Genomic DNA, 24356 nt, shown 5'->3' on the forward strand with positions numbered 1-24356 from the left:
ACATACAAAAACACTTTGTATCATGCAAAAACACAGACTGTTCCAATTGGTAAATGGGATGGTTCTTATATAGCACTTTTCTACTCATCTGAGCACTCAAAGCGCTTTACACAACTTGTGCATTCACCCATTCAGACCCATTCGCACAAGCACATCTTTCTAAGTGCTTTATAGCTAACATTCACACACATTCATACTCCGATTGATGCATCGGAGAGCAATTTGGGGTTAGTATCTTGCCCAAGGATATTTGGCATGCAGACTAGGGGAAGCCAGGAATCGAACCACCAACCTTCCGATCAGTAGATGACCTGCTCTACCACCTGAGCTACAGCCACCAATTCAATTAAAAATTTAACAAACTGGAAAAATAGCAAAAACAAAAAAAATCAAAAACTTTAGTGTTTACCTTTTTGTGGATTAGAGACCTGTCAATCAAACGATAGCAATAGAAATATCAGTCACTAATCTCTGAACATTATACCCTCTCTGTATAGCTTTTGCTAACATACACAAATCCACATCTTGTGATCCCATGTAAATTAGATCCACAGAAAGAACAATACCAGTAGTGAGGCATGCAGTGCAGGAACTAACAAATCAAAATTTAGAATAAAATGCAAATGTAAATATTTGGAAATTGACTAAAGAAGACATAAAATCTTGCTCTTGGTCTTCTTTAGCTCACTGGATAGTTGTGAAACTAAACTATAAGGGTGATTGTTAATTAGATTTTTCAGTGAGATTCAATCTTAAATGGGTACTGGGTGGATGGTGGTATTTACAGTTTTTTTTAATACAAATAAAGTGTTTAGACTCAGTCTTAAGGACACAGAAACAAGTAGGAGTTTTTTCCAATTCACTGAACAGTAAGGAAGAAGGTAAAAATTGCCCAGTCACTACAGAACAGAAAACTGATGTTAGAGGTATTCTCAATTTAACTGACAGGCCTTTTTTTTATATATAAAATAATCTATATTAGTAACAACAAATGACTTGTGCAAATCAAAAACCTGGAGAGTCTTTCTAATGTCAGCAGAATTCAAAAGGCTTCAAGAATTACTGAGTGTTTACATAAGGCCATGGAAGAAAAAGTAAGTCACATATTAAAGCAGAGAAGGTTTCTCTATTCCTCTTCACTTTCCCGTCAGGTCCAGTAGTTGGTGTTTAGTTGAAAAAAAACAAAACAACAACTGCTCAGTCATATTCTAGATGTTCATCCAAAGTTACTGCATTCTCCTGCAGATGAAAAAGTCTGTATGATTAATTATACAGAGAAAAAATTAGAGTTCATAACAGCCAAGGCCCATCTGTAAAAAAACAATCACAGTCAATGCAAAAATGAAATCACTTACCCATCCTCCATGGCTTTTCAGCCATGGGGCGAAGTTCTCCATGTAGTACTCTGCATAGCCTTGCATCCGCTGAGCTCCCGTGGCTGTCACTATTCGCCGTGATACCTCCATGCTGACAGCCATCCGTTGCAGTGTAGGACTGGCTGTTGGTTGCTGAGAAAGAGTTTCAGCTACATGACTGCTGCTCACAGCATCCAGGAGTTTGGAAAATGATGCATATGAAAGACGGGTCAAACTGGAGCGAAGAAAAGGGTCCGATTGGATCTGTTAAATGATGTACATTTGCTTTGAGTGCGCACACAAACACATGAGGAAAATTTACACCGTCTTCAGCTTTATGTTTATCTGAATTGATTAATTTATTGTAATTATTATTATTATTCCCAAAACATTTGACAAATGAATAAAGGACCTTTACAGACAGTATAATGAACCACTACTTACCACAGTATTGATAGAATCTCCTTCCGAAGAGAGCACCTTGACAAGTTCCTGCACTATTGTTTCTTTATCACATACTGCTGAGAAAGAAACATCAGCTTTACTGAAGATGAAGATATTATAGTTCTTGATCAGTTTTTCTAACTTCACATAATGTACTGCATGTATTTCTGATCTATCAGGGTTTTTTTAATCAATCGCTAGTTGCTCAAGTGTTTTTCCAGTGTTATAAGTCATCTTCAACCAATTCAGTAAGGTTTCTTTAGCTGAGCTGAGAGACAGTCCAGAGTCCCAAAGCCTTAGAAATGGCTTTGTAACCTATTCTGATGTATGTGAAGGTTCTCAGTCATCCAGGTCATCGTAGTCAAAGGAGCTTGCAAAGAAAAGCGTCTGGACTTCTTCAAGTTGCTTGAAGACGTTTCACCTCTCATCCGAGACGCTTCTTCGGTTCTAAGGTCAAATGGCGGAGAGTCCCAGATTTAAACCCAGTGGGAGTATCCCCTCAAAGAGGGACAAAAGGACCCCCTGATGATCCTCTAATCATATGAGCCAAGGTGTGAAAACGGGTGTGGGTCCCAATCAGCCAGGGTTTTCGGGTGAGCTCATTGTGAAACCTGGCCCCACCTTATCATGCGATTTCCTGAGGTCAGATAGCCCAGGATGTGAGTGGGCCTTTAAGGCGTCTGGGGAGGGAACTCAAAACTGGATTATAGATACACCTATTCTGATGTTAGTGACCTTGGTTCTCATTTGTTCTTGAGTTTCTTTTTATTGTGGAATGATGTGCTGGTTTTATCTTATCAGGTTCTATTTCAGGTCTGGCAGTGATGAATAAGTTCTGGGTGTGGCTAGTGAAATTAAACTCACCATTTCCAAAAACGTGGTTAATCACAGTTAATTCATGAGTTGACAAGGGGGGAGGTTTCAAATAGTGCCAAGGAGATTTGGGCAGCTTTTTTCCCCATAAATGAAATAATAAATAAATGACTATATTTTATATTTATTTTTTGGACACAATGATATGCAAAAACCCACATCTTTGCTTCTGAGTCTAGACTCAAAACCTGCCTTTGTCCCTGTTAATATTCCCTTGTTAACAGACTAATGTCTCATTTGCTGCATGTCTAACTCATGCATCCCCTCCTGTCCTCTGGTGGTTGTTGTCATTTTTAACGTTTTGATGCATCTGGGATGGTAGCAAAAGTAAATAAAGTAAAACAGAAAGAAGGTGCTCTGCACTATTGAAGAACATGAAACATTTATGTTCATTTTGTGGTTAGTTGCTACCCTATAAAGCAAATCTATAGGACCTTGCAAGTGTGAAAACACCGTAAATCTGCTTTATAAATACATTTTACTTACATTTATTAGTTACTTTACTGTTCTGTGAATTCTAGTTTCGGTCAATATACCATTTTAAAGTGAATTAATGTATATGCGTGGCTGTGCATGCAATTACCTGTTGGTGGCTGTGTTTTGGGACTATTTCTCTTTATACTGGTAGACTTCTGGGCAATCTTTTCCAGCTTCTCTGCCACATTACTGTAGAACTCAGGAGGGTGATCTGTATGGACAAATGTATATGAAATATCCATGAACAATAAAAAGGACTTTTGCCACTCAAATGCAGTCAAGTGTTTAATTTGAGTATATTGCAGGAGAACTATGTTCAGTAGAATCTTCCAAGAAAGCAATGGCTGACTCTAGTTTATTAACCACTGTCTTCCTCCTCAGTGTGAGTGCTGCCTTTGACACTATAGCTCATTGCAGCATTCTCCTTCTCAGGCTAGCTTCTATTCGAGTCACTGAGATACCCTTCAAAATAATTTAAATCTTATCTCTCCCACCTCACTCAGTTCAATCAACTAAAAAAATTTCAATCTCATCCATTCTTAGTTGCCATTTAAGTCCCCCATGTTCTTAAATATTAATATCAAAATAAAAATTGTACCATAGAAGTTACCTCCTTTGAGTGCAAGAACCTTTTGTAGATTATCTTTATCAACAAGATCATCAAATAAAATTCTTCAGCAAAAAGTAAGAAGAGGTTCCTGAGTAAAAGTCAGATGAAAAGGTGCTGTAACAGAAAAAAAATTCCTTGCCCTACTAAATTAAATGGTCAGGAAGTATTGCTGACATCAATCGGCATGCAATAGTTCACCACGCAACACGTGAAAATTACATTTACATTTAGATGAATACATTTATGCAATTTTTATACATCTTTAATATTACAAATGTACAAAAGACGAGCGAATTTTGTGTGTCCATGTGATTAAATACGACTGATATTTCTTCTTTTGGAAAATGTAACAGTCAGAGAGCTTACTGGGAGAGATGACATTTGGTGTAGGCGCCGGTTTTTTGTTAATTGGTAATGTGTCAGGTCGCTGCGGATGAGACGGACGCTCCTGTTTGTCCTTATCCTTCTGTAACCTTAAACTAAAGATCTTGGAGAGCTTCTGTTTGATGTTTTTTTGGCTGAGCTTTTTCTTTGGTTTCTTTTCACTTTCATCCTCTTCTGATGTACAGGAGGGGGATATGGTGTCATCCTGTGGAAACAGTTGAAGTATTTAAACTATTAAATTTTAGTTAAATAATTACACTGTAATTTCAAATAAAATACATTGAAATTACTACATAAATTATTACATTTAAATTATTTCAGTGGACTTGTGCCCTTAGTTGAGGGCCATATTACAAAGTGTTACCAATCTTATAATGTTATAGTTGCAACAAAAAGCATGTACACATCTGACATCCTGTATACAGCCAGGAAGCAGAAGTACTGATAATTATGATGAGGGAAAAAAAGAACCAGTCTCAGGGAGACACTGAAGTGAAAATTTTTCCCATTTAGTACTCTTTTCTAGCCTCCATGGTCTTAATGTATCATAGTATTAATGTATAACAATACCATGTAGACACTAGCAGGTTTGGGTCCAACATCACTCACAGTCTTTCATGTGTTCCAGCTCAAAACAATACAACACACTTACTTCGCTTTGGTCTTTGAGGTGTGCAGGTTTTGCTTTGCTCTTCCTGCCCAATGAGCCTTCAGGGTCTTTGGCAGGACGTTGTGTGCTGTTACGATGTGGCAGTTGCTTTATGAGGTCTTTGAATCCAGTCTTTTTTTCATCCCCTGAAGTGACACCCTGAGAATTCCGCTCATCCTTTATTTTTGGTTTTGGGTTGGAACTAGCATGGGAAAACAAGACAAATAATATTGCAAATATTTAATTACTAAATTTAAAATAATTACTTACTTAAACCTTTAGATTGATTAAAATGTAGTAAGTCCTAAAACTATGAAAAAGCACAGTGTGCACCATCTACCCTTTAATCATTGCTACTCACTGGTAAAGGTCACAAACAGCACAAGTCAGTGAGCTATTATCCAGAATGTTGTGTCTTGAGCTACAATTTTTAAAAAAGATACAAACACAAAGACAAACAAGCAAAAAATAGAACAGTAGTGAGTTATATTACCTGTACTTGTGGTGATCATTGTAGGCCCCTCCTACCCTCCCAGGCCTCTCTTTCAGAGGAATCAAAAGGGAGCGATGTAGAAAAGCTTGGAGCACTAAATGAGTCTCACCCTTAATCTCAATCAAAGAGATGGAGGACACAGATGAGCGGCGTCCTTCAGAGTCTGACATCACTACAGTTTACAGAAAAAAAAATGTTATAAAATCCTCAAAAAATAAGCTACAATGGAGTGAAAAAGTGTTTGACCCCCTAATTTCCTCTTTTTATGTATGTTTGTCACACTTAAATGTTTCATCAAACAAATTTAAATATTCGAAAAAGATGATACAAGTAAACATAAAATGCAGTTTCTAAATGAAGGTGTTTATTATTAAGGGGGGAAAAAAAATCCAAACCTACATGGCCCTGTGTGAAATAGTTCAATTCAACTGCATTTAAACACCACCAAATCACAACAACAGTCGCCTCAAGGTAGGGGTGAGCGTTATAAACGGTAAATGGTAGAAACGATATAAATTTGGCCAGCGGTAGAGATTTTTACTATACCGCTCTACCGCGATAGCACATGTTGATGGTGTCATCATCAAGCTGCACCTGTTTTGATCGAAAGCATTGCAGCAGCTGCAAACAACATCATCTGCAAATTATGCTGGGCAACAGTAATAGTAAAGAGACAAAGCACTTTTGGAATATGAGGAAAGCCAAAAACTGTGCTTCCTTCACTTTCCTACCATTGATTCACTAATGCCGAATTCTCTCGCACCCCTTTTTCAGTAGTGCGACTAAAAAAAAATATTTGGTTGTACCTGTGCGACCAACTGTTCGGGTAGCAAAAAAAAAAAAAAAAATCTGCAACCTTCCCTGTGGTCAACAACAAACACACATTATGCCCCTATCATGGACTAAACCAATCAGAGATAGTAAGGGGCAGGACCTCTCTGATTGGCCGTGGTCCAGTTGAAAGTGTAGGTGGAAGTGGGAGGTGAGTAGCTTGAATAAAGCGATATCAATTCATTAAATCCTGAATCGACTTTTAAATATAACTGTGTTTTGCCAGAAACGCCAGATTCTCAGATTAAAGCTCACAAAACCATTTCAACAACAACCAAACAGCAAATGAGAGCAGGTACACGGATTCCACACAAAGACGTAAACACAGAACAGACCTGACGCATCAGAATCAACTTTGTCTTTCTCGGCTTTCTCACCCGATGGCCCGTAGACGGACACGCTGTCGGAGCTTAGCAATTCTGATGCGTACGGTCCGCGCTGTGATTACGTCTTTTTGCGCTGATTCTGAGCTGCAGGTTTTGTCTTTCTCCAACCCAAATTCACCGAGCCAGCAGCGCTTCACATTTGATCAATGTCGTCATGAATTTTGCTGTTTTGCTTCCACGACTATTAAAATCACACTTCATGCACAGCTAGCTCTCTCTCTATCTCTCTCTGTACTTCAAGAACAGTTTCCCGTCTCCAATCTCTGTTTTCTGTATTATTCATTCGCTTATTACCCACCAGTCTACCGTTGTTTACAGTAGTAAACTGTCGGCTGCTGTCTTTTTCTTTTTTCACTTAAATGACCTCAGACAAGAAAGCCTATTTTTTCTGTTGTTCAATACTGAAGAAATTTAAACTTTATATGCAGAACATTGCAGAATATTTTTAAGGTTATCTGCTATAAAAAGCCAGACCAGGAAAATCTCTCATGTTTTTCTGTGTTTCATTCTCAGTTACTTTCACACAAAGGCATCTGCTGTGATGTTCACAATTCTGATGAAGTCAGTACTGATAAATGATCAGAATTATAATATTTCTGACTGTCTGAGGCTAAGTTGAATCAAATCGGGACTTTGAAAACCGGAATCGAATGGATTATAGAAATCAGTGATGATACCCAGCCCTAGTGAGCAGCCTAGGCACGACAGAAGTGGATGTAGCTGTAATAGGAAAAGAACTATTGCTAACTTTTCTGTTAAGTTAAGGCCTGATCCTTCTGAAATTCATAGCCAGTGCTCTGACACGGTGTCATCAATCTTTGAATGCTGAAAAAGAAAAAGTGTATCCAGAAAAACACATTATATTATATAAATTATTATAAAATTTGTGTGCGCCTAACTTTTTAAAGTTAGGCGTACCGGTACGCCCATGGCAAAAAGTTAGTCTAGAGCCCTGCAATTGCATTTGTCCCTAACCACCAGAAACCCTCACGTTAACTTTTAGTGGAAAAAAGGTTAGCGTTCATCCTTCAGCTTCACTGTGCTAATGTTATGCCAATGTAGCCGTTTTGCTAGCAATCACGTAGGACATCACTATATACCAGCTAGTCCAACTTCAGTAACCCTACAAACGTCACTGCTTAGTTTTCTGTCTTCATTTATGTTGGAAGTGGTAGCAGAGCTGTACGTTTTAATTTTTTCAGATATCTCTCAGTCAGAACATGGCATATCATGTTTAGGTGGAAACTAGCGAGCTAACTTCCTGCTAACTTCTAACTCCGTTGAATTTAATAAATTCTGTTTTCATGGATGCCTGGATGTTAAACTTAATTGTTGCACCTGGTAAAGCAGCAACGCTCATCACTTATTAAAGATGAAAGAATTTAGACAGTTTTTAACTCTCAGTGATGCCGCAGTGTTCGTTTGATTTTGGGACCTGAAGCAGACGGAGTTTTGGACCCAGATTACTCCGCGAGGCTCCTGACTGCGGTAGCCGTAATGCTCCGACAATCCATCAGGCGGTGCGGCTTCATAGCTTACCAAAGTTGTACTAAAACATTTTTGACAGATTTTTGAGCGCCGTGTACCACATAAAATCTGTTTGAGGTCAGTAAGCACAACCAGAACCAGGCACACTGTCGACTTTTGAGAGAATTAAAGGATTTTAAGTGTGCCTTATAGTGTGTAGAATACGTTATAGAGAAGAAAATAATATATTGTGATATATATCGTTACCGCACATGCTTCAAATTATACCGTGATATGGATTTTAGGCCATATCGCCCAGCCCTACCTCAAGGCACTTTATATTCTAAGGTAGACCCTACAATAATACATACAGAGAAAAACCCAACAATCATATGACCCCCTGTGAGCAAGCACTTTGGCTACAGTGGGAAGGAAAAACTCCCTTTTAACAGGAAGAAACCTCCGGCAGAACCAGGCTCAGGGAGGGGCTGGGCCATCTGCTGCCATCTTGGCTTAGACTTGCACCCTTGTCGTTTACGCATTGAAATTTCTCCAGATTCCTTCAATCTTTTAATTATGTTATGCACTGTTGAAGTTAAACTATCCAAAATCTCTTTCTATCTTTATTTGAGGAACATTAATTTTTTTGAAAATTATTGAAATATGTAAAGACAATTTTTAATTTTTGTACCAAATCATAATTACAATCACCTGTTGACATCACGTGTTTCAAATCACATCATTATTTAACAAATTCACCTGATTACTAGCCCTACATTGCTCCTATCCCAACCTTTTATGGAATATGTTGCAGGTCTGAATGACAGCAAAGGATGTCTATTTACAAATGAAATAAAGTTGACCAGACAAAACATGAAATATTTTGTGTTCATATTGTCTGCAATGACATATAAGTCAAATTTAGAAATCACTCCTTTCTTTATTTATTTATTTATTTGCATTTTCCATACTGTCCCAACGTTTTCTGATTTGGGTTTCTAAGACGGGGCCTGATTATTTACAACCTTGTATGTGAGGAGCAGGATTTTGAATTCTGGATTCAACAGGGAGCCAATGAAGGGAAGCCAATACAGGAAATATCTGCTCTCTCTTTCTAGTCCCCGTCAGTACTCTTGCTGCAGCATTTTGGATTAACTGAAGGCTTTTCAGGGAATTTTTAGGACATCCTGATAATAATGAATTACAGTAGTCCAGCCTGGAAGTAATAAATGCATGAACTAGTTTTTCAGCGTCACTCTGAGACAGGATATTTCTCATTTTAGAGATGTTGCGCAAATGGAAGAACGCAGTCTTACATATTTGTTTAATATGTGCATTGAAGGACATGTCCTGGTCAAAAATGACTCCAAGGTTCCTCACAGTGCTACTGTTCCTCAAGGTAATGCCATCCAGAGTAAGAATCTGGTTAGATACCATATTTCTAAGATTGTCAGGGCAGAGTACAATAACCTCAGTTTTATCTGAATTAAGAAGCAGAATGTTAGAGGCCATCCAGGTCGTTATGTCTTTAAGACATTCCTGCAGTTTAAATCAAATGACTGGATAATGTCCTGCATTAGGAAATTCTGATATTTTAATCTTTAAATTAGGGCTGGGCTATATCATACCGTTCACGGTAACAGCGGTGTAATTTTGGGCAACGATAGGAAAATGAAATATCGCAATAGAATATGGGTAAAACGCGCATGCCCAGTGCCTTTGTTTACATACGCACATGGCTGCGATGCAGAATGAGAAGGGCGAAAGCAGATCATTGAATGAAACGGATGAACCAGAATTGGTTTGTAAAAATGCTGCAACTTCAGTGGTGTGGAACTGGTTTGGCTTTCGTCCGTCAGATGCACAACAAAGCACTATTTTTGGAAAATACGGCACACTTAAAATCAATCCTTTGATTTTTCTGAAAATCAACAGTGCACCTTAAAATCCCGTGTGCCTTTTGACCTCGAAGCGATTTTATGTCGTACACGGCGCTCGAAAATCTGTCAAATGTTTTAGTATGACTTTGCTAAGCTGCGAACTGCACTGCTTGATGGATTGTCGGAGCATTACGGCTATATTAGGCAGGCGCCTCGCGGAGTGATACGTACTGTGCTTCAACATAACATTACCGTATTGTGTGTATAACCTCTTTTAAGTATTGTGGATATTATACATGGTTATGCTGAGGATATGTCGGCCAATTTCCACTGGAAATGCCTTTTGGTTAAACTGTCAGCAAGAAATTTGCACTGTTATATTTTTATATAACTTTAATGCACATAAAAAACAGCTGTTTGTTTAAGTGAAAATACATTGATGGTGTTTTTTGCACTAATAAAGTTGTGGAGTTGTAAAGTATTTTGTCTAGTGTCTAGGGATGGGTATCGAAAACCGGTTCTTGTTGAGAACCGGTTCCCAGTGTTTCAATTCCTTGGAATTGTTTGCCATTTTTGCAAACGATTCCCTTATCGATTCTAGTTTCCCCGAATGACGTCACCACGTTGCGGAGCGTCATTTACCTGGCGGGAAACATGGCGGCTCAAACGCTCAAAAGTTTGGTTATACTTTACGAGAACGGATGACAATAGGGCAACTTGCAATACTTGCAAAGTAGATATTTCATTTAAGGGAGGAAACACTACGAATATGCAAAAGCATTTGCTCACAAAACACACGATGACCTTAAATGAATGTCGTGTTTTTAATTCCGCTCCGGACTCGTGAATCTCAACCCAGCAGCAGCAGTAACGTTTGCACGTCCTCTCCCGTTAATGCGGCAGGTAAATAATCAACTAACAGTGTGTATTATGTTAGCGCGATCTGCCTTATTACAAAACCTGCCATTACTGTGCATTTAGGTGACCATGATGAGACAGACAGTCTGGCTCAGATGCTGGCAGTTCTCGCTGCAGTCTACCGGTAGTGTCTCCTTTCAGGCTAGGATAGACGAATGTCACCGAGCAGTGACTAAGTTTGTGGTCAAAGCCTTGCACCCATTTGCCACAGCAGATGATTTTCGGTAAGTGAATGTGTTTAATTGTAGGCAGGGACATTACTGGATATTCTTGTGTAATTGCTACAGAATAATTTATGTTATACTTTGTTATTGCTACAGAAGAATGTTTATTTTATTATTTTACATTTACAAATTTTTTTTCCCCCGGGGACCCTGTGACACCCCATTGAAGAGCCGTAGACTGTGGATCTCTTAAGATCTCACTGCTGGGTTTGTAAGGCCATGTTACTTGTTCAAAGAGAAGATATAAAACAAAGTTCTAAGCTATTCGACCTTAGTGTTCTCCTTTTTTAAAAAGAATCGATAAGAGAATCGATAAAGGATCGAATCGTTAAACAGAATCGAAAATGGAATCGGAATCGTGAAAATCTTATCAATACCCATCCCTACTAGTGTCAATTATATCGTCAGTTATATCATTATTGCAAATTTTCAAATGTATATTGTGATAAATATTTTTGGTCATATCGCCCTGCTCTACTTTAAATCTCCTTTCCTTTGCTCCAAGATGCAAAAAGGTAAATATAATACAACTAATAATATAACTAAAACTAATACAAACCTTAAATACTAATCCGTATGTTTAAAATACATAGTGACTTTCAAATATCCTCCATTACTGAGGAAAATTTTGCAGACCAACAAAGCCAGCCTGCCATTTTTCATATCCTCCCTGGTGAACTTGATCTGTCCACAGAGTTAGAGAGTTGATCAGCAAATTGTTTATTGTGGCTGATTTTCGTCTAGTTATCATGAAACTGACTTCATGGTCCAATGATTGAAACTAGCACTTACAATCGACTGTCATTATGCATGTGTAATGGCTGTAAGCTTAGGAATAAACTATGAAACAATTTTCTTTTTTTGCTTTATTTTAATTTCTGGTGCTATGAGAGTCTTTAGTTCATCAACTTGGGTCAGACCAACACAAACTGAACCAGACTAAACATACTTCACTGCACTGTATGTATGTGTGCTGCACAAATTCTCTCTGGAATTAGTAACGTTTCTCTGATTCTGACGTATTGCGAAGTTATCCCCCAGTGCTTTTCCCTATTTGATGGTAGTATTAAGAGCTGTTCCTTATAATATGTATACTCGTGTACTTTCTTATGCTAGTAACTCAGTTTTTTGTTTTTTTCCCTAAGGAACAAATTTGCTCAACATAAGAGACAAAATGAAATGGAAAAACCCCATGGAGCTATAGAATTGACTGCTTATTTACATGTTTCAATTAAAGTTTTTTTTTTCTAGATAATATTCAAGAGACGTTCGATTGTGTATACGTTCTTCTACGTTCCGCCCAATCGATTCTTTTACGAACTCTCTGTTGTTGTTAACAGGTTGCAACACGGGTTCGAAACAGCTTGAAAGAGAAACAGAAACAAACAAGTGATTCTAATAGTTCCATTCCATTCATTCCTTATACCACCAGGAAATGAATTTAACAAAACACCGCCTTACACACTTTTTATAACCCCCCTCCAAAAAAAAACAAAATTTTTGACGACCCTCAACTATGAGATACCTCTGCCAAGGTACTCTTTAATATCGTTTAAAAACTTTAGCTCAATTCATTTTAATCAAAGAATACGTGAATTAAGAACAGTAATTGCCCGACCGACCAGGGACAAACCTTTTCCACGGTCATGATGACTCGAGCTCAAAGAATATTTCACTAACTTTTACGGAAGGTAAATACATGCTAGACTGAGACAAACTTATATATACAATAAAAACTTTGTACCTCGAGGTGTGTATCGACGTGTCGAAGTAGACCCGAATTGAAGTTTAGAGTGTTTTTGCCGTTTGCTTGCGCAGCTACATTGAACTCCGTGGTAATCGTCTTCTTCTGCCGCTTCCACTTCTTCTTCTTCTGTATAGGGTTTACTGGCGGTTGGCAAACAGCAAAATGGCGCATTACCGCCACCAACTGGTGTGGAGTGTGGACCGAAATGACAAAAAATAAAAAAATAAAAATAAATAAAATTCAAAGCCTCTCGAACAAATGGGTCTGCTTTAAAAACCAAAATACAACCCGATAACTTTCACTTACAGAGGTCGTGCAAAACAAATCAATCAAGTCCAACTGCACTTCCATATTGTCCAGCTTTTTGATCAGTTGTCTCCTTTCAATATCATACCCCTGACAATTCAAGAAAACATGTTCTATTGTTTCCTGTTCCCTACTGCAGTCACACTCCCCTGTACAGTGTTTACCTATTAAAAACAATGTGCTATTTAAACCAGTGTGTCCGAATCTCAGTCGCGATTTAATCGTCTCCTCTCTCCTGTTTCGGACTGTACTTCTTATTTCCCCCACCTTCCTTTGGATTTTATAAAACCATCGCCCTTTCCTCTCTTCCTCCCATTGCTTCTGCCAACCTTTCCGTCATTTTGTATCGTATTCTACTCTTGAGCTCCATCCTACTCACACTAATAACCATATCTACTATCGGTCTCCTTTTTGCGACTTTTGCTGTCCTATCTGCCATTTCATTTCCTTTAACTCCATGATGCGCTGGTACCCATAAGAATGTGACCATAAGCCCCATCATAACAATTCTGAACAATGTTTGCTGGCTCTCTATCAGAATGCCAGGTCTGCATTCTGAGTGACTGTCTTGCAGACTGGCCAGTGAAGAGCTCGAGTCTGAACATATCACAGATCTTAGTGGTTTTGTTTCTTCAATCCACTGGACTGCTATCAATATTGAAACCATTTCACTTGTGTACACTGATAAATCATCACTGATTTTTTTGATTCCACTTTTTCTTCAACTACTACTAGTTTAAATGCTGTAGGCACACCCAACTTACAGGTGCATTACCGCCACCACCATTAATCCCGTTGTTCAAACATAATCAAATGAAAATCAAAAGATTGCCTACTTTCCGTGTACTAACAGATTCCACAGTTTAATGCTTTGTTTGCTGTTCTTAAATAGAGTCACTAATCTTCTCCTCTCTTCCTCATATTCATTGTGGTGGATGATTGAGTGTTAATGCAGTGTTCCAAAATGAAAACTGTAGAGTCACGCAGCTGTGCTGCAAAGTGACCATAGACAAGGTGGGTTAACCATTTTTAATGTAAAATATGAACGTAAACCCCACCATGACATGTTTTTGTTGTTTCTCTGGATTATTTTTTTTTCAACTTTTTGAGTGCAAGTGTTTTGGTAAATGGACTAGTACTTATAAAGTGCTTTTCTACTCTATCTTAAGCACGCAAAGGGCTTTAGACAATTCACCCATTCACAACAGCAGTTTTTTCTACTGTTTCTAAATGCTTCCTAACTAACATCCACACACATTCGGAGATGATCAACATGTTAGGGTTAGTATCTTGCCCAAGGATACTCACCACCACCTGAGCTACAGCCATCCACATGGCTTATAATAATTTATTATCACATAGTCTTTCAGCCCAATTTCTAACAACATATTCTTGCTCATTTGCACTCCCCTATTCTATATGAGTATTCTATATGGGATGCCTTGCTTAAGAAGTGTGGCACAGCCTCCTCCTTCTTCTCTGTCCCTGTAAACTGTTGCATAGTTAAATAGAACGAATTCCAAATTAGATTTAACCCAGGATGCCTGGACATGAATTGTCTTGGACTTTTCTTTCATATCTCCAATAAATTGCTTGAATTTCTGGCTCTTAGCATTGAAACTTCTGGCATTCCATTGGAGAATGAGCGTAGTTAATAGTATTACAGTATCTGATACATATTGCTTCTTGGCTTGACTGAATCTTAAGTTTGTCATTTATTTCCTCCCATTTTAAATCTGTCATCCTGAAGTGGTGGTCCGCAGCGTTCACTATTATTTATATTCTTTCAGTTTTATTCAATATGTTGCATTTATCACTAGTTTTATTTAATTTTTTTGTAAATTTAATTCTAATTTTCTGTATTTCTGTCTCTCTTTTCACTGCTTTGCAACCCCAAAATGCTACATTGTGGCTTCCTCTGTGGCTGCAGGATTCTGGAGGAACTCCTGCTGCACACTTGCCATTTCTATTGTCCCCTCCACAATGAGCTCACCTGTGATACCCTTTACATACAGCTGTCTGAATTCTTAACAGCTAAAACATTTAATGGGCTTTGGTGCAAATTCTCTGTACATATAAGCAGTTTTGTCATATCAAAATTATAGCTCCTGCTCCTCAAAGCATAGCTGCAGTCCTCTTTCTCAGATCTCACCACCACAGTAAGTTAGCTGTATACCACTTCTCTTCCTTTGCTTTCTGATTCAACACTCAACACCATTCTTCCTCATCTTCCTTCCTCTGTCCATACTGTTGCTGTCACTGTCAGTTTTCCTCTGTTTCTTTCTATCCCTTGTTGCAGACAACACCGCTTGAGTACCATTGTTGTACAGAGCCTGTCTAGACTGTCACCAGCTGCTCCAGGACAACTAGTCCTGCTTCTGAGTCCACAACAGAAGATGCTGATATTAGTGTTTGATTTTCCCACGCTCACCACCAATTTCATTCTCCTCTCCACCAGATACACCAGTAACTGTCTCCTGACATGACATTTTCCTCCCTCTTTTTATTACCCAAATTTGTCTAAATCAGTCTATGTACCTGTGACTGCTTGTAAAAGCTATTTTTTCTGTTCAATCTGTGTGTTTCTGTTTTCTTGCTGCAGAATGAGGAAGTCGATGTCTTCCACTTATTGGAAGGTTTCTGATTTGCTTCCCGCTCCAGTCTGTATGGTGAGCTGCTCTCACGTGGTACAGGAGTGTATGAATATATGTTCAATGAAGCAAGTGTGAGTGTCTGTGTGTATAAGAACATGGTTTTGAAGTAAGTACTTTATGAACCTGCAGTCAGCTGAGACTGAAGAAGTCTCTTTGATGAGCAACGAAACGTTTCTCCCACTGAAAACGCTAATCCAGGTGAACAGAATGCTTTTTATGGCATTTTATGGTGAGTAATATTACAATAGAGTTAGTTAAATCTATTTGTCATACCAGCCATGACGATGTTCTATATAAGCTAAAGAGATTACTAAGGGGATTGTAAGCATCTGTTTATTCAGAATGAAGAAGGGGGGTAATATGCCATGGACTCACATCTTTCAATATCACTCTACTTCAGTAGGTTACTCACAGTATGGACTGCACTCATTTTTAATCTCAGTGTACATTTCGATCTCCACAATACTATTCACACAGTTTTTTGAATTTAGCTTGCACTAGTGCGGTTCTTCACATGCTATTTGTACATGACTTCACTAGATGTCCGTATTTGACTTTTCTGGTGTGATTTTGCCTTGAGGTTTTATGGATCCACACACTGCTACACTGCAGTACCAAAATTGGCACCAGAAAAATAAGAGTTTGGCTTTCTCATAACTCTTCTGTGACAAAAGTAAACACAAGTGCTTAAAACGTTTAGGATGCACACTAAATTTGGGAAAAGGTGTGGGATTGTAGTCTGACCTGACTCTAATTCTAGATTCATGATATTAATCATCTAATTAATTGTGTCCTTAATTTGTGTCCTAAATTGTATTATGTATGAACATAATACAATTTAGGACACAAAACAGTAAAGATCTTCTCCAGATGTGACATGATATTGCTGGAAAAATGTGATGTCATGCACTATCATACACGAGTTAATCTGAAGAGCATTTGCATCAGAATGTGGTGACGTGTTTGCTTATGGAGCTACCTTTGATCAAATGTGATCATCCCCACAGAATAAAAATATTTTGATTTGATGAGTCTTTTATTTGTTGTTATCGTGATTCTTAATGTCATATAAATATCATTTAGATAATTTCTTAGGAAACACTTCAGTCTTTCCACATCCTTAGACAGATTTTTCCTTTTTTAAAATTGTAAATCTTTTTTTAAAATGTTTTTTGATATCAAATGAATATGCACATTTGAAGCTGTGGTGGAAAGGTCAACAAACATACTTTTATTCATCATGGATAATCTCTCTGTGCCACTGGACAGGCAGTGGAGAACTTTCTCTAACTGGGTTAGGGTTGACGTTACACCAACTCTTTCATACCCCGTGAAACAAGTCATTATGATACAGTATATTTATATCTCCCACATATATTATCTTCTGAGAACAAGAGACACAACCACTATTTCTGAGCAGTTTTCTCAGAGTGCCACACAACACCTTGGATTGAACATTGTCTGTATATGTGAAGATTTGTGCTATTTATTTGTGATATGTGTGTTGCTCCCACTTGACCAAGTAAGCATACAACAATACAAAGATCATGACAGAAAAATGTTTGCGCCAAGATTGGCGTCTATTTTATTTAGGAAGGTACTTATCACGGTGACGGAATTCTAAAGAAAAAACAACAACAAAATGAGAATTATACTAGTTATGAAAACACAGGCAATAGGAATGATGAACCGTCTTTAGCACAGCCCCCCCAAAACCCGTCCAGCGTCACTGGTGTCAAGACACTGGTACAAGGATTGGGAGTGACCAGACCAAGAACGCATGCAGGACTTCAGGAGATTGTAATGGTGAGATTAAACTGCAAAACTTGATAAATAATAATGTCACAAGTGCCAAAATCCCCCAAAACATATAAGGAAAGTGCTTCAGTGCTTTGAAATATAAAAAAATAAGCCAAGTCTGCACACTACAGTCAAAACAGTAATTACAGTAAATGTTGTCAGTAAGTTGTATTGGAAACATGGAACTCAGAATTACAGTAATTAGTCACTTTAAACACAAGATAAAATAGAAAACAGAGAATATGCTCTTTCAACATGCTCTATTGAATCTCATTTAGTTGCTTTGTCTGCATTTTGTGCTTACTTACCTCTTGCAACACGCAGCCATTTCCTCCCTTGCAGTGAATCTGTCCAGCACTCATCTGTCTCTGTATGAATGAGTACTTTGTAAGCACCACTACCCCCTCAGCCAGTTCTTGTGCCCATGTCTCAATCTCCAAATTCCAGTCCCTCTGCCTATCTTCTGTGCTGACTGAGTGCTCATGTCACTTTGTCTCACCCCCAAAAATCACTGTTCATCAGAGCTTGAGCCAATAAAGAGCCAGGCAGCTGGGTGAGGCACTTCCTCTGTGACAGGAAATTAACCACAAACAACCGACCAGAGGGAGGGGGCTAATGAGAAAGTGAGATCAAAAGACGCTGATGTTTTAATGGCTGTAAGTAGAGTTCTAAAGGGGATGAACAGGTCATGGTAAATAATTCTTGTGCTGGCTTCTAAAATAAATCTGAATAAATACATATACTATATCTAGCTTACTCTAGTATATAGTATATGTATTTAAAGTTTCACTGATATGTCACTGTAAGTTTCTTTTGGGTCCTAACTGTGATGTATATGCATTGCTGTGCAAACATACAATTTCTTAGGAAAAGGCACATGCCTGTTTATTCATTCAATTATCTAATCAGCCTATCACGAGGACCAACATGTAGAAAATCCTTTAGATACAGGAAAGCCAGAGCACACCAACTTTGATGGTGACTTTGTTGTTGTTAGCAGATGGAATCATTTGTGATGAGCAAAAAACATCAAAGAATACACCATCGGGCTCTGATTCCTGTCAGCTAAGAGCAAAGATTACTATCTGTAACATGCACCAGCTCACAAAGAAAAGCTGTGTCTAACTGGATTAACGATTCACTGAGGTCAATGAACGGCTGTCATCGGTCATTTATTGAAATTATTCAAGGTAACCATTACTATCAGAATACTTTATTGATCCCAAAAGAAATTATCACTACAAGTATCATTATCATTAAACACTGCCCAAAATGAAGTGTAACACCTAATTACAAGAACTGCTGGAAGCAAACAACAAGGATACAGTCAGTACTGTAAGGTTTTTAAGGTGCAGTGTAAAACACCATTATGTGGCTAAATGGTTTGAATTTTATTAACATAAATGAATTTACTCAAACCTCATTGTTCAAATACAATTTTAACATTATGGTAATCAGCAAAGGTTAAAGTCTGTTTTCTTGTATGTGTAGCTGGAATTAATATGGGAATTGTTGGTGAACTAGAGGGCAGGGTGCTGAAAGGATGATGATGATGATGATGATGATGGGCTCATGTTCAAAGACAGTAGATACAGAAAAGTGGCTTTGATATCTTCTGGGTGGGGTGTCTGGGAGGGAGACGGTTGTTTACAAAGGGGATCTAATCCCACTCGTGATCTGCTGTAGCATTCGTCATCACATCATTAACTTTAAACTGCATCACTGCATTAACCAAACAACCTGGATATGTCTGACCTTATATGGTCTGGTGGCTTTTCTGGTATGAACTTCAATGTGGAGTGGGCCTCGGAGTTATCTTTGCAAGAAGATGGGCCTCTTCCTCGATTATGCTTATCATGATTCATTTTCTGTTTGTTTATTATTTGTTTTTTGTGTGTTAATGTTACATTATCTCAAAAGTATACTTTGATTTTTGTTTATAGATTAGTTTCCACACAGAAACTGAACAACGGAGGCAGTCAATGCAAAAGAAAGTGTGTGCTTTCCGGAAAGTGCCTGATTGCAGCATAGTGATAAAATTCATTTAAACATGTTTTTCTCTTCTTAAAATAGCAGCCAGTGATTCTTTTTCTCAGACCAGCAATATTTCAACTATAGTTGGAGCTTTATTTGAAATGGGTGTAGGGATTGTTAACAGGAAATCCACCATCACATGGGCAGGAAATGCTGTTCAGACAGAAATAAACAAGACATATAAGGGAAACAGAGGCACTGCTGACATTACAGCTACTGCACATCATTTTCTCACCAGGAGAGAGGAACACCATCACTAACGCAGTATAGGTCTCTTACTGATATCCTCAATAAACAAAAATTGTGCCTGTATTTTAAATCACATACTTTTTTCCTCAGAATACTCTGTTGCAGCCTTTACAAACTCTTTACTGCAGTTGCCGCAAAACTGAGAAACACTACTTCATAATACCAGCAGGCTTTGGACTTTTACTAAAACTTTTACTAAAAACGAAAAAAATTTACTACACTGGTTTATGTGTGGCTGGATTACATACTGAAAAATTCAAGGTACAGCTGTTCGTATTGCCAAGAAAAATATTCTCATATAGTGAAGGAGAAGTAAATCGTTACATATTTCACACTGTTTTCATAATTCTATAATTATACCTGATTTTTATTGAATGTCCTTGAGCTACCTATTCCCTGTCGCCATTGCTTTAACCTAGGACCTGGGGTCCTCATATGTGGACATCACATTTTGGGTTGTCCAGACCACAATACTAAATTTTGCTCTATAAGGGCCTGATATCTCTTACGAGGACATTATATTGCCACTGCTCTATCGAAATTTAAAAAATAATGTCCTCATATGTTGCTTGTAGAGCAACATCAGGTAAAAGATCATTCTTTGTTTTTACATTCAGGTCCCAATCAGCCCAAATAGCAAAGGGAAATTAAAAATGCATGCCATGAAAGAGTTCAGGTCTTAGTAGGTTAATATAGAAACACATGCATGAAAACACATATGTAGTTTTTCATTTAAGTTATTATATTATACAGTGTTGGTGATATCCAGGCAACAAAACACAGAAACTATGGGCTAAAAATCAAGTTCTAATTTCATCTGTGTGATGCGTCAGTAACCTCAATTTAACAATTAGAGTCTATTAGAGTCTAATTAAAAGGAGTGTTCTTTAATAGCAATAAAAGTTAGAACGTGTGTGTGTGTGTGTGTGTGTGTGTGTGTGGTGTGTGTGTGGTGTGTGTGTGTGTGTGTGTGTGTGTTCTCTTTTAAGTGATTTTATATATGAAGAAGCACCCCTGTGGTCACAGGTTGTCATAAGATCTGGAGGCCATAGAGTCAAGTGGGGATTCATCCCATCATCAAGTGGTATGTGGTTTTGTTCACCTTGCATAGCATTTGGCTAAACAAAATGAAGAGGAGAGTGACGACCTCTAATATAAAGAAACCGGGATGGTCGCACTAGAGGAGACCAAGTAAAGAGAAGAAATTTTTTTTCAGACTCATAGCAGGAAATGAAGCCCAGAAGAGAACAGCGCAGACAAAACAATATACTACAAAAACATTGCAAAAAAGGAATTCACAAGATAGATATAGAGATATGTTGGACTCTTATCATTTAAGTCCAATGTACAACTAGCTAAAATTCTGTGAGATGGAAGTTTACTAATAGCATGTTAGATGGTAAATGGACTGGTTCTTATATAGCGCTTTTCTACTCTGTCCGAGCACTCAAAGCGCTTTATACAGCTAATTCATTCACCCAATCACACAAGCACTTCTAAGTTTAAGTGCTGAGTATCTAACATTCGTACACATTCACACTCCGATGGATGCATCGGAGAGCAATATGGGGTTAGTATCTTGCCCAAGGATATTTGGCATGCACACTGGAGCAGACTGGGGATCGAACCACCGACCTTCTGATTAGTGGCTGATCCGCTCTGCCACCTGAGCTACAGCCACCCATGGTAAATGGACTGGTTCATATATAGCACTTTTCTACTCTATTTGAGCACTCAAAGCACTTTACACAACTTGCCTCATTCACATTCACACACATTCATACTCCGGTGGCTGCATCAGAGAGCAACTTTGTGTTAGAATTTTTGGCACGCATCCTGGAGCAGACTGGGATCACACCAAGCTTCTGATTCGTAGGTGACCTGCTCTACACCCGAGCTACAGCTACCCCAAATTAAAAAAAAGTTAAAGTTGAAGCTTGATTACGAATAGAGCTGATGACGAGTGAGCAGCAGTTCATGCAAAGAAAGAACTCTACAGATGCAATATTTGCTTTGAGTGTTGAAGAAGTATAGAGAAGGTCAGGAGTAGTTGCACTGTGTCCTTGTAGATCTAGAGAAAGCAGATGGTCAGGTGCCAAGAGAGAACTGTGTGCATGCAGAAGTCAGGAGTAACTGAGAAATATTTGAAGATGTGAGGCCGGTGTTGGTCACTTTTGAGGACAACAACACAGTGGTAAGGTGTGACGGATGGGTTCAAGGTGAGTGTGATATTACATCAGGTACTGGTAACATTACCTTATTTATTCAGTTTTATTTCAGATAGTTTCCAGAGTGTATTTTCTTGTTTAGAACTTTTTGCTTACTTGAAAACTGAGTTAATAGTTTGTCTGTCCTTTTGGACTTTCAAAGTCTGTATTCCAGACAAAGTTAAAATAAGATTTTTGAGCTTTTCAAATAGGCTCCTTCTTTTCAGTGGTGACACGTGCTAAAATTATGGATGTGTAGCTTTAGTGTGCAGAAGAAACTAAAACAATGTAAGTGCCCTAAACATGAGAAGGGACATAGATATGGCCCATGTGGGGAGAATACACGTTTTAACTGTGTTGGGCAGCACAGCATTATAATATTAACAACAACTCTACATCATGTAGAGAAAAGTCCATAAATGGATAACATTATTTTTTCACTACATATTTAATCAACTGTACATATCAAGTTAAACACAAAAAAGAAAAAAGAACTGTGTAAAGGTAACAGAGAAGTTGTTGTTTTTTTGTGGCATAGATATATTATATAGATATAAAATATGATGTTTAAAAAGGATGGGGGAAATTCTAGAGGACCAGTAGAGAGGACCATCTGATAATTTTACAGTGGAGTGCTTGAAGTTAATGGCAAAAACTGAGTAATGGACACTAATTAATGGAAATTTTAAAAAAAAATCCTTAATGATGGAAGTAACACATGAGTAGGGATGGGCAAAGCCAGGCTTTTCTAAGCAGCTGTGCAGGACTTGGATTGAGGTTTTGAAACAGTCTGACATCCACATCCATAGCGACACCTAGTGGCTTTTTTAAAATTATCTATCGCCACATCTTGGTAACCGTGTTTGGTGAAATAAGGACAAGCCAACCGTTTAGATTTGGTTGTGGCATTGGTGGGGACGGATGATTCAACCACTGAACCCTGCCCTGTTTCTTTTTTTTCCCTTTTGTCTTTGCTTCTTGATAATAAAAAAGGAGAATTATACTTGCCTACATATGTTATTCTACATGCTTTTAAAGCATTTAAAATTACAATTCATAGTTTTATATGTGAATTATATAATGTTAAATTACTATTAAACAACTGACTGACTAAGTATTTTAGGCTTTAGTTTACTTCAGCCATATTCCATATAAATCAGGTATCATACAAAAATAAAAATAGCTTCAAATACAGTCATGACAATAAAAGAATATGACTTGAAGGGCTTAACAACATTACTTCAGTTATAGTACACCAACATCTCTGATACATTAGAACTAAGGGAACACTGGTTTTTGTCCATAAAACTACTCATCTAAGATTACCACAAAGTAAAAGATCTCTCAGCAAAATTATGCAACATTTTAGGCACTATTGCCCCGATCAAGTCAGTGAGCTGAGATTTTCTATTCTAAACATGAACTACTGTTACAGCTACTGGTGTCCCACACAACAACTCAATGTCCACTATGTGAAGCAGCCAATCACATGCCTGCTCCTCTCGTTAGCTGAGATAAACTGCTGGCACATTTGTTTTACATCTATACTGTCCAGTCTCTGCTGGTGGACATACAGCAGCATTGTTTAAACTCATTTGAGTCATTGTTGACCTTAGCCATGTTTTTGGTCTTCTGAGAGCACTGAAGCTTCTTTTAGCCTCAGTACCTGCGTTTTATCCTCAGATTAAAATTATTATTCTGTGCTTGATGTGCCTCACCTTTGGCCCTGGCTCTTCCCCTCTGACTGCACTAGGACATATTGCCACCTGATAAAATAACACACTGATTCGTTCCATATAAAAAGTGAGACGCGTCAATTCAGATTCTTTGTCAAATATACACTAATGAATCAATTTACATCAGCAGCCTAACAGTTGTCATGATAATAAATACTAGTTAATCTATAGCACCAAATCATCAGTCAGTCACCTGTGACCTCGCATCTTCACCTCTGTCCGAGCTACAACATGGCAAAGCTGCCTCTGTCACCTGATGAATAACAGTGAGACATTCCAAATACATGCAGTCACACATGTGCTTCAAATACAGTCATGAACCAACAGGTCATCATCCAATTTCACCTGTGATCTTGTGTCACCATTACTCTCTGAGCTTTGTGTTGGTTGGAATACTTGCAAAATCATGACTACCTCATGACATTTTGTCTCAAAAATTAACCCTATGAATATGTCAGTGCCAGTAGGATGAAATTATTGTGTCACCACCATTTTAACGTTAGACATATAATTTTAACAGCCTCTGTAAACTAATATCCTGGCTTGCTCGAGGCTGCCGTTTTCTCTGACAGTTTCAATCAAAATTAGAAATGCTACTCTGGGAGACTGAGATAACTAATAGTGCTGCATGT

The 24356-nt window shown here is 38.1% G+C and overlaps 1 protein-coding gene across 4 annotated transcripts; it reads right to left on the reverse strand.

Moving 5' to 3' along the window:
* Positions 1 to 75: 75 nt before the first annotated feature.
* bcl2l12 (BCL2 like 12) lies at positions 76 to 12852 on the reverse strand. 4 transcript variants are annotated; one of them, XM_085155834.1, is made up of 7 exons: positions 12736 to 12852; positions 5286 to 5457; positions 4796 to 4994; positions 4126 to 4348; positions 3256 to 3360; positions 1800 to 1876; positions 76 to 1619 (listed from the first exon to the last, which is right to left on the reverse strand). In XM_085155834.1, the coding sequence occupies exons 2-7, from the start codon at positions 5453 to 5455 to the stop codon at positions 1284 to 1286; spliced, it is 1110 nt and encodes a 369-aa protein (XP_085011960.1). In that variant the 5' UTR covers positions 5456 to 5457; positions 12736 to 12852; the 3' UTR covers positions 76 to 1283. The 4 variants fall into 4 exon arrangements, with proteins under 4 accessions (XP_085011960.1, XP_085011963.1, XP_085011962.1 ...); XM_085155837.1 differs by lacking the exon at positions 12736 to 12852 and having other exon boundaries at positions 76 to 1239; positions 1356 to 1619; positions 1800 to 1873; positions 5286 to 6021; XM_085155836.1 differs by lacking the exon at positions 12736 to 12852 and having other exon boundaries at positions 76 to 1239; positions 1356 to 1619; positions 5286 to 6021.
* Positions 12853 to 24356: the final 11504 nt, after the last annotated feature.

The sequence above is a fragment of the Neolamprologus multifasciatus genome, chromosome 4, assembly GCF_963576455.1.
Source record: "Neolamprologus multifasciatus chromosome 4, fNeoMul1.2, whole genome shotgun sequence".
NCBI lineage: Eukaryota > Metazoa > Chordata > Actinopteri > Cichliformes > Cichlidae > Neolamprologus > Neolamprologus multifasciatus.

Excerpts from the sequence above, each read along its gene's own strand:
- bcl2l12 (XM_085155834.1), bottom strand. The coding sequence starts at position 5,455 with ATGTCAGACTCTGAAGGACGCCGCTCATCTGTGTCCTCCATCTCTTTG. Across the intron at positions 3,361-4,125 it reads ACCAAATGTCATCTCTCCCA|ATCACCCTCCTGAGTTCTAC; the intron begins GTAAGCTCTCTG and ends TTGTCCATACAG. Across the intron at positions 1,877-3,255 it reads CAAAACACAGCCACCAACAG|CAGTATGTGATAAAGAAACA; the intron begins GTAATTGCATGC and ends TTTCTTTCTCAG.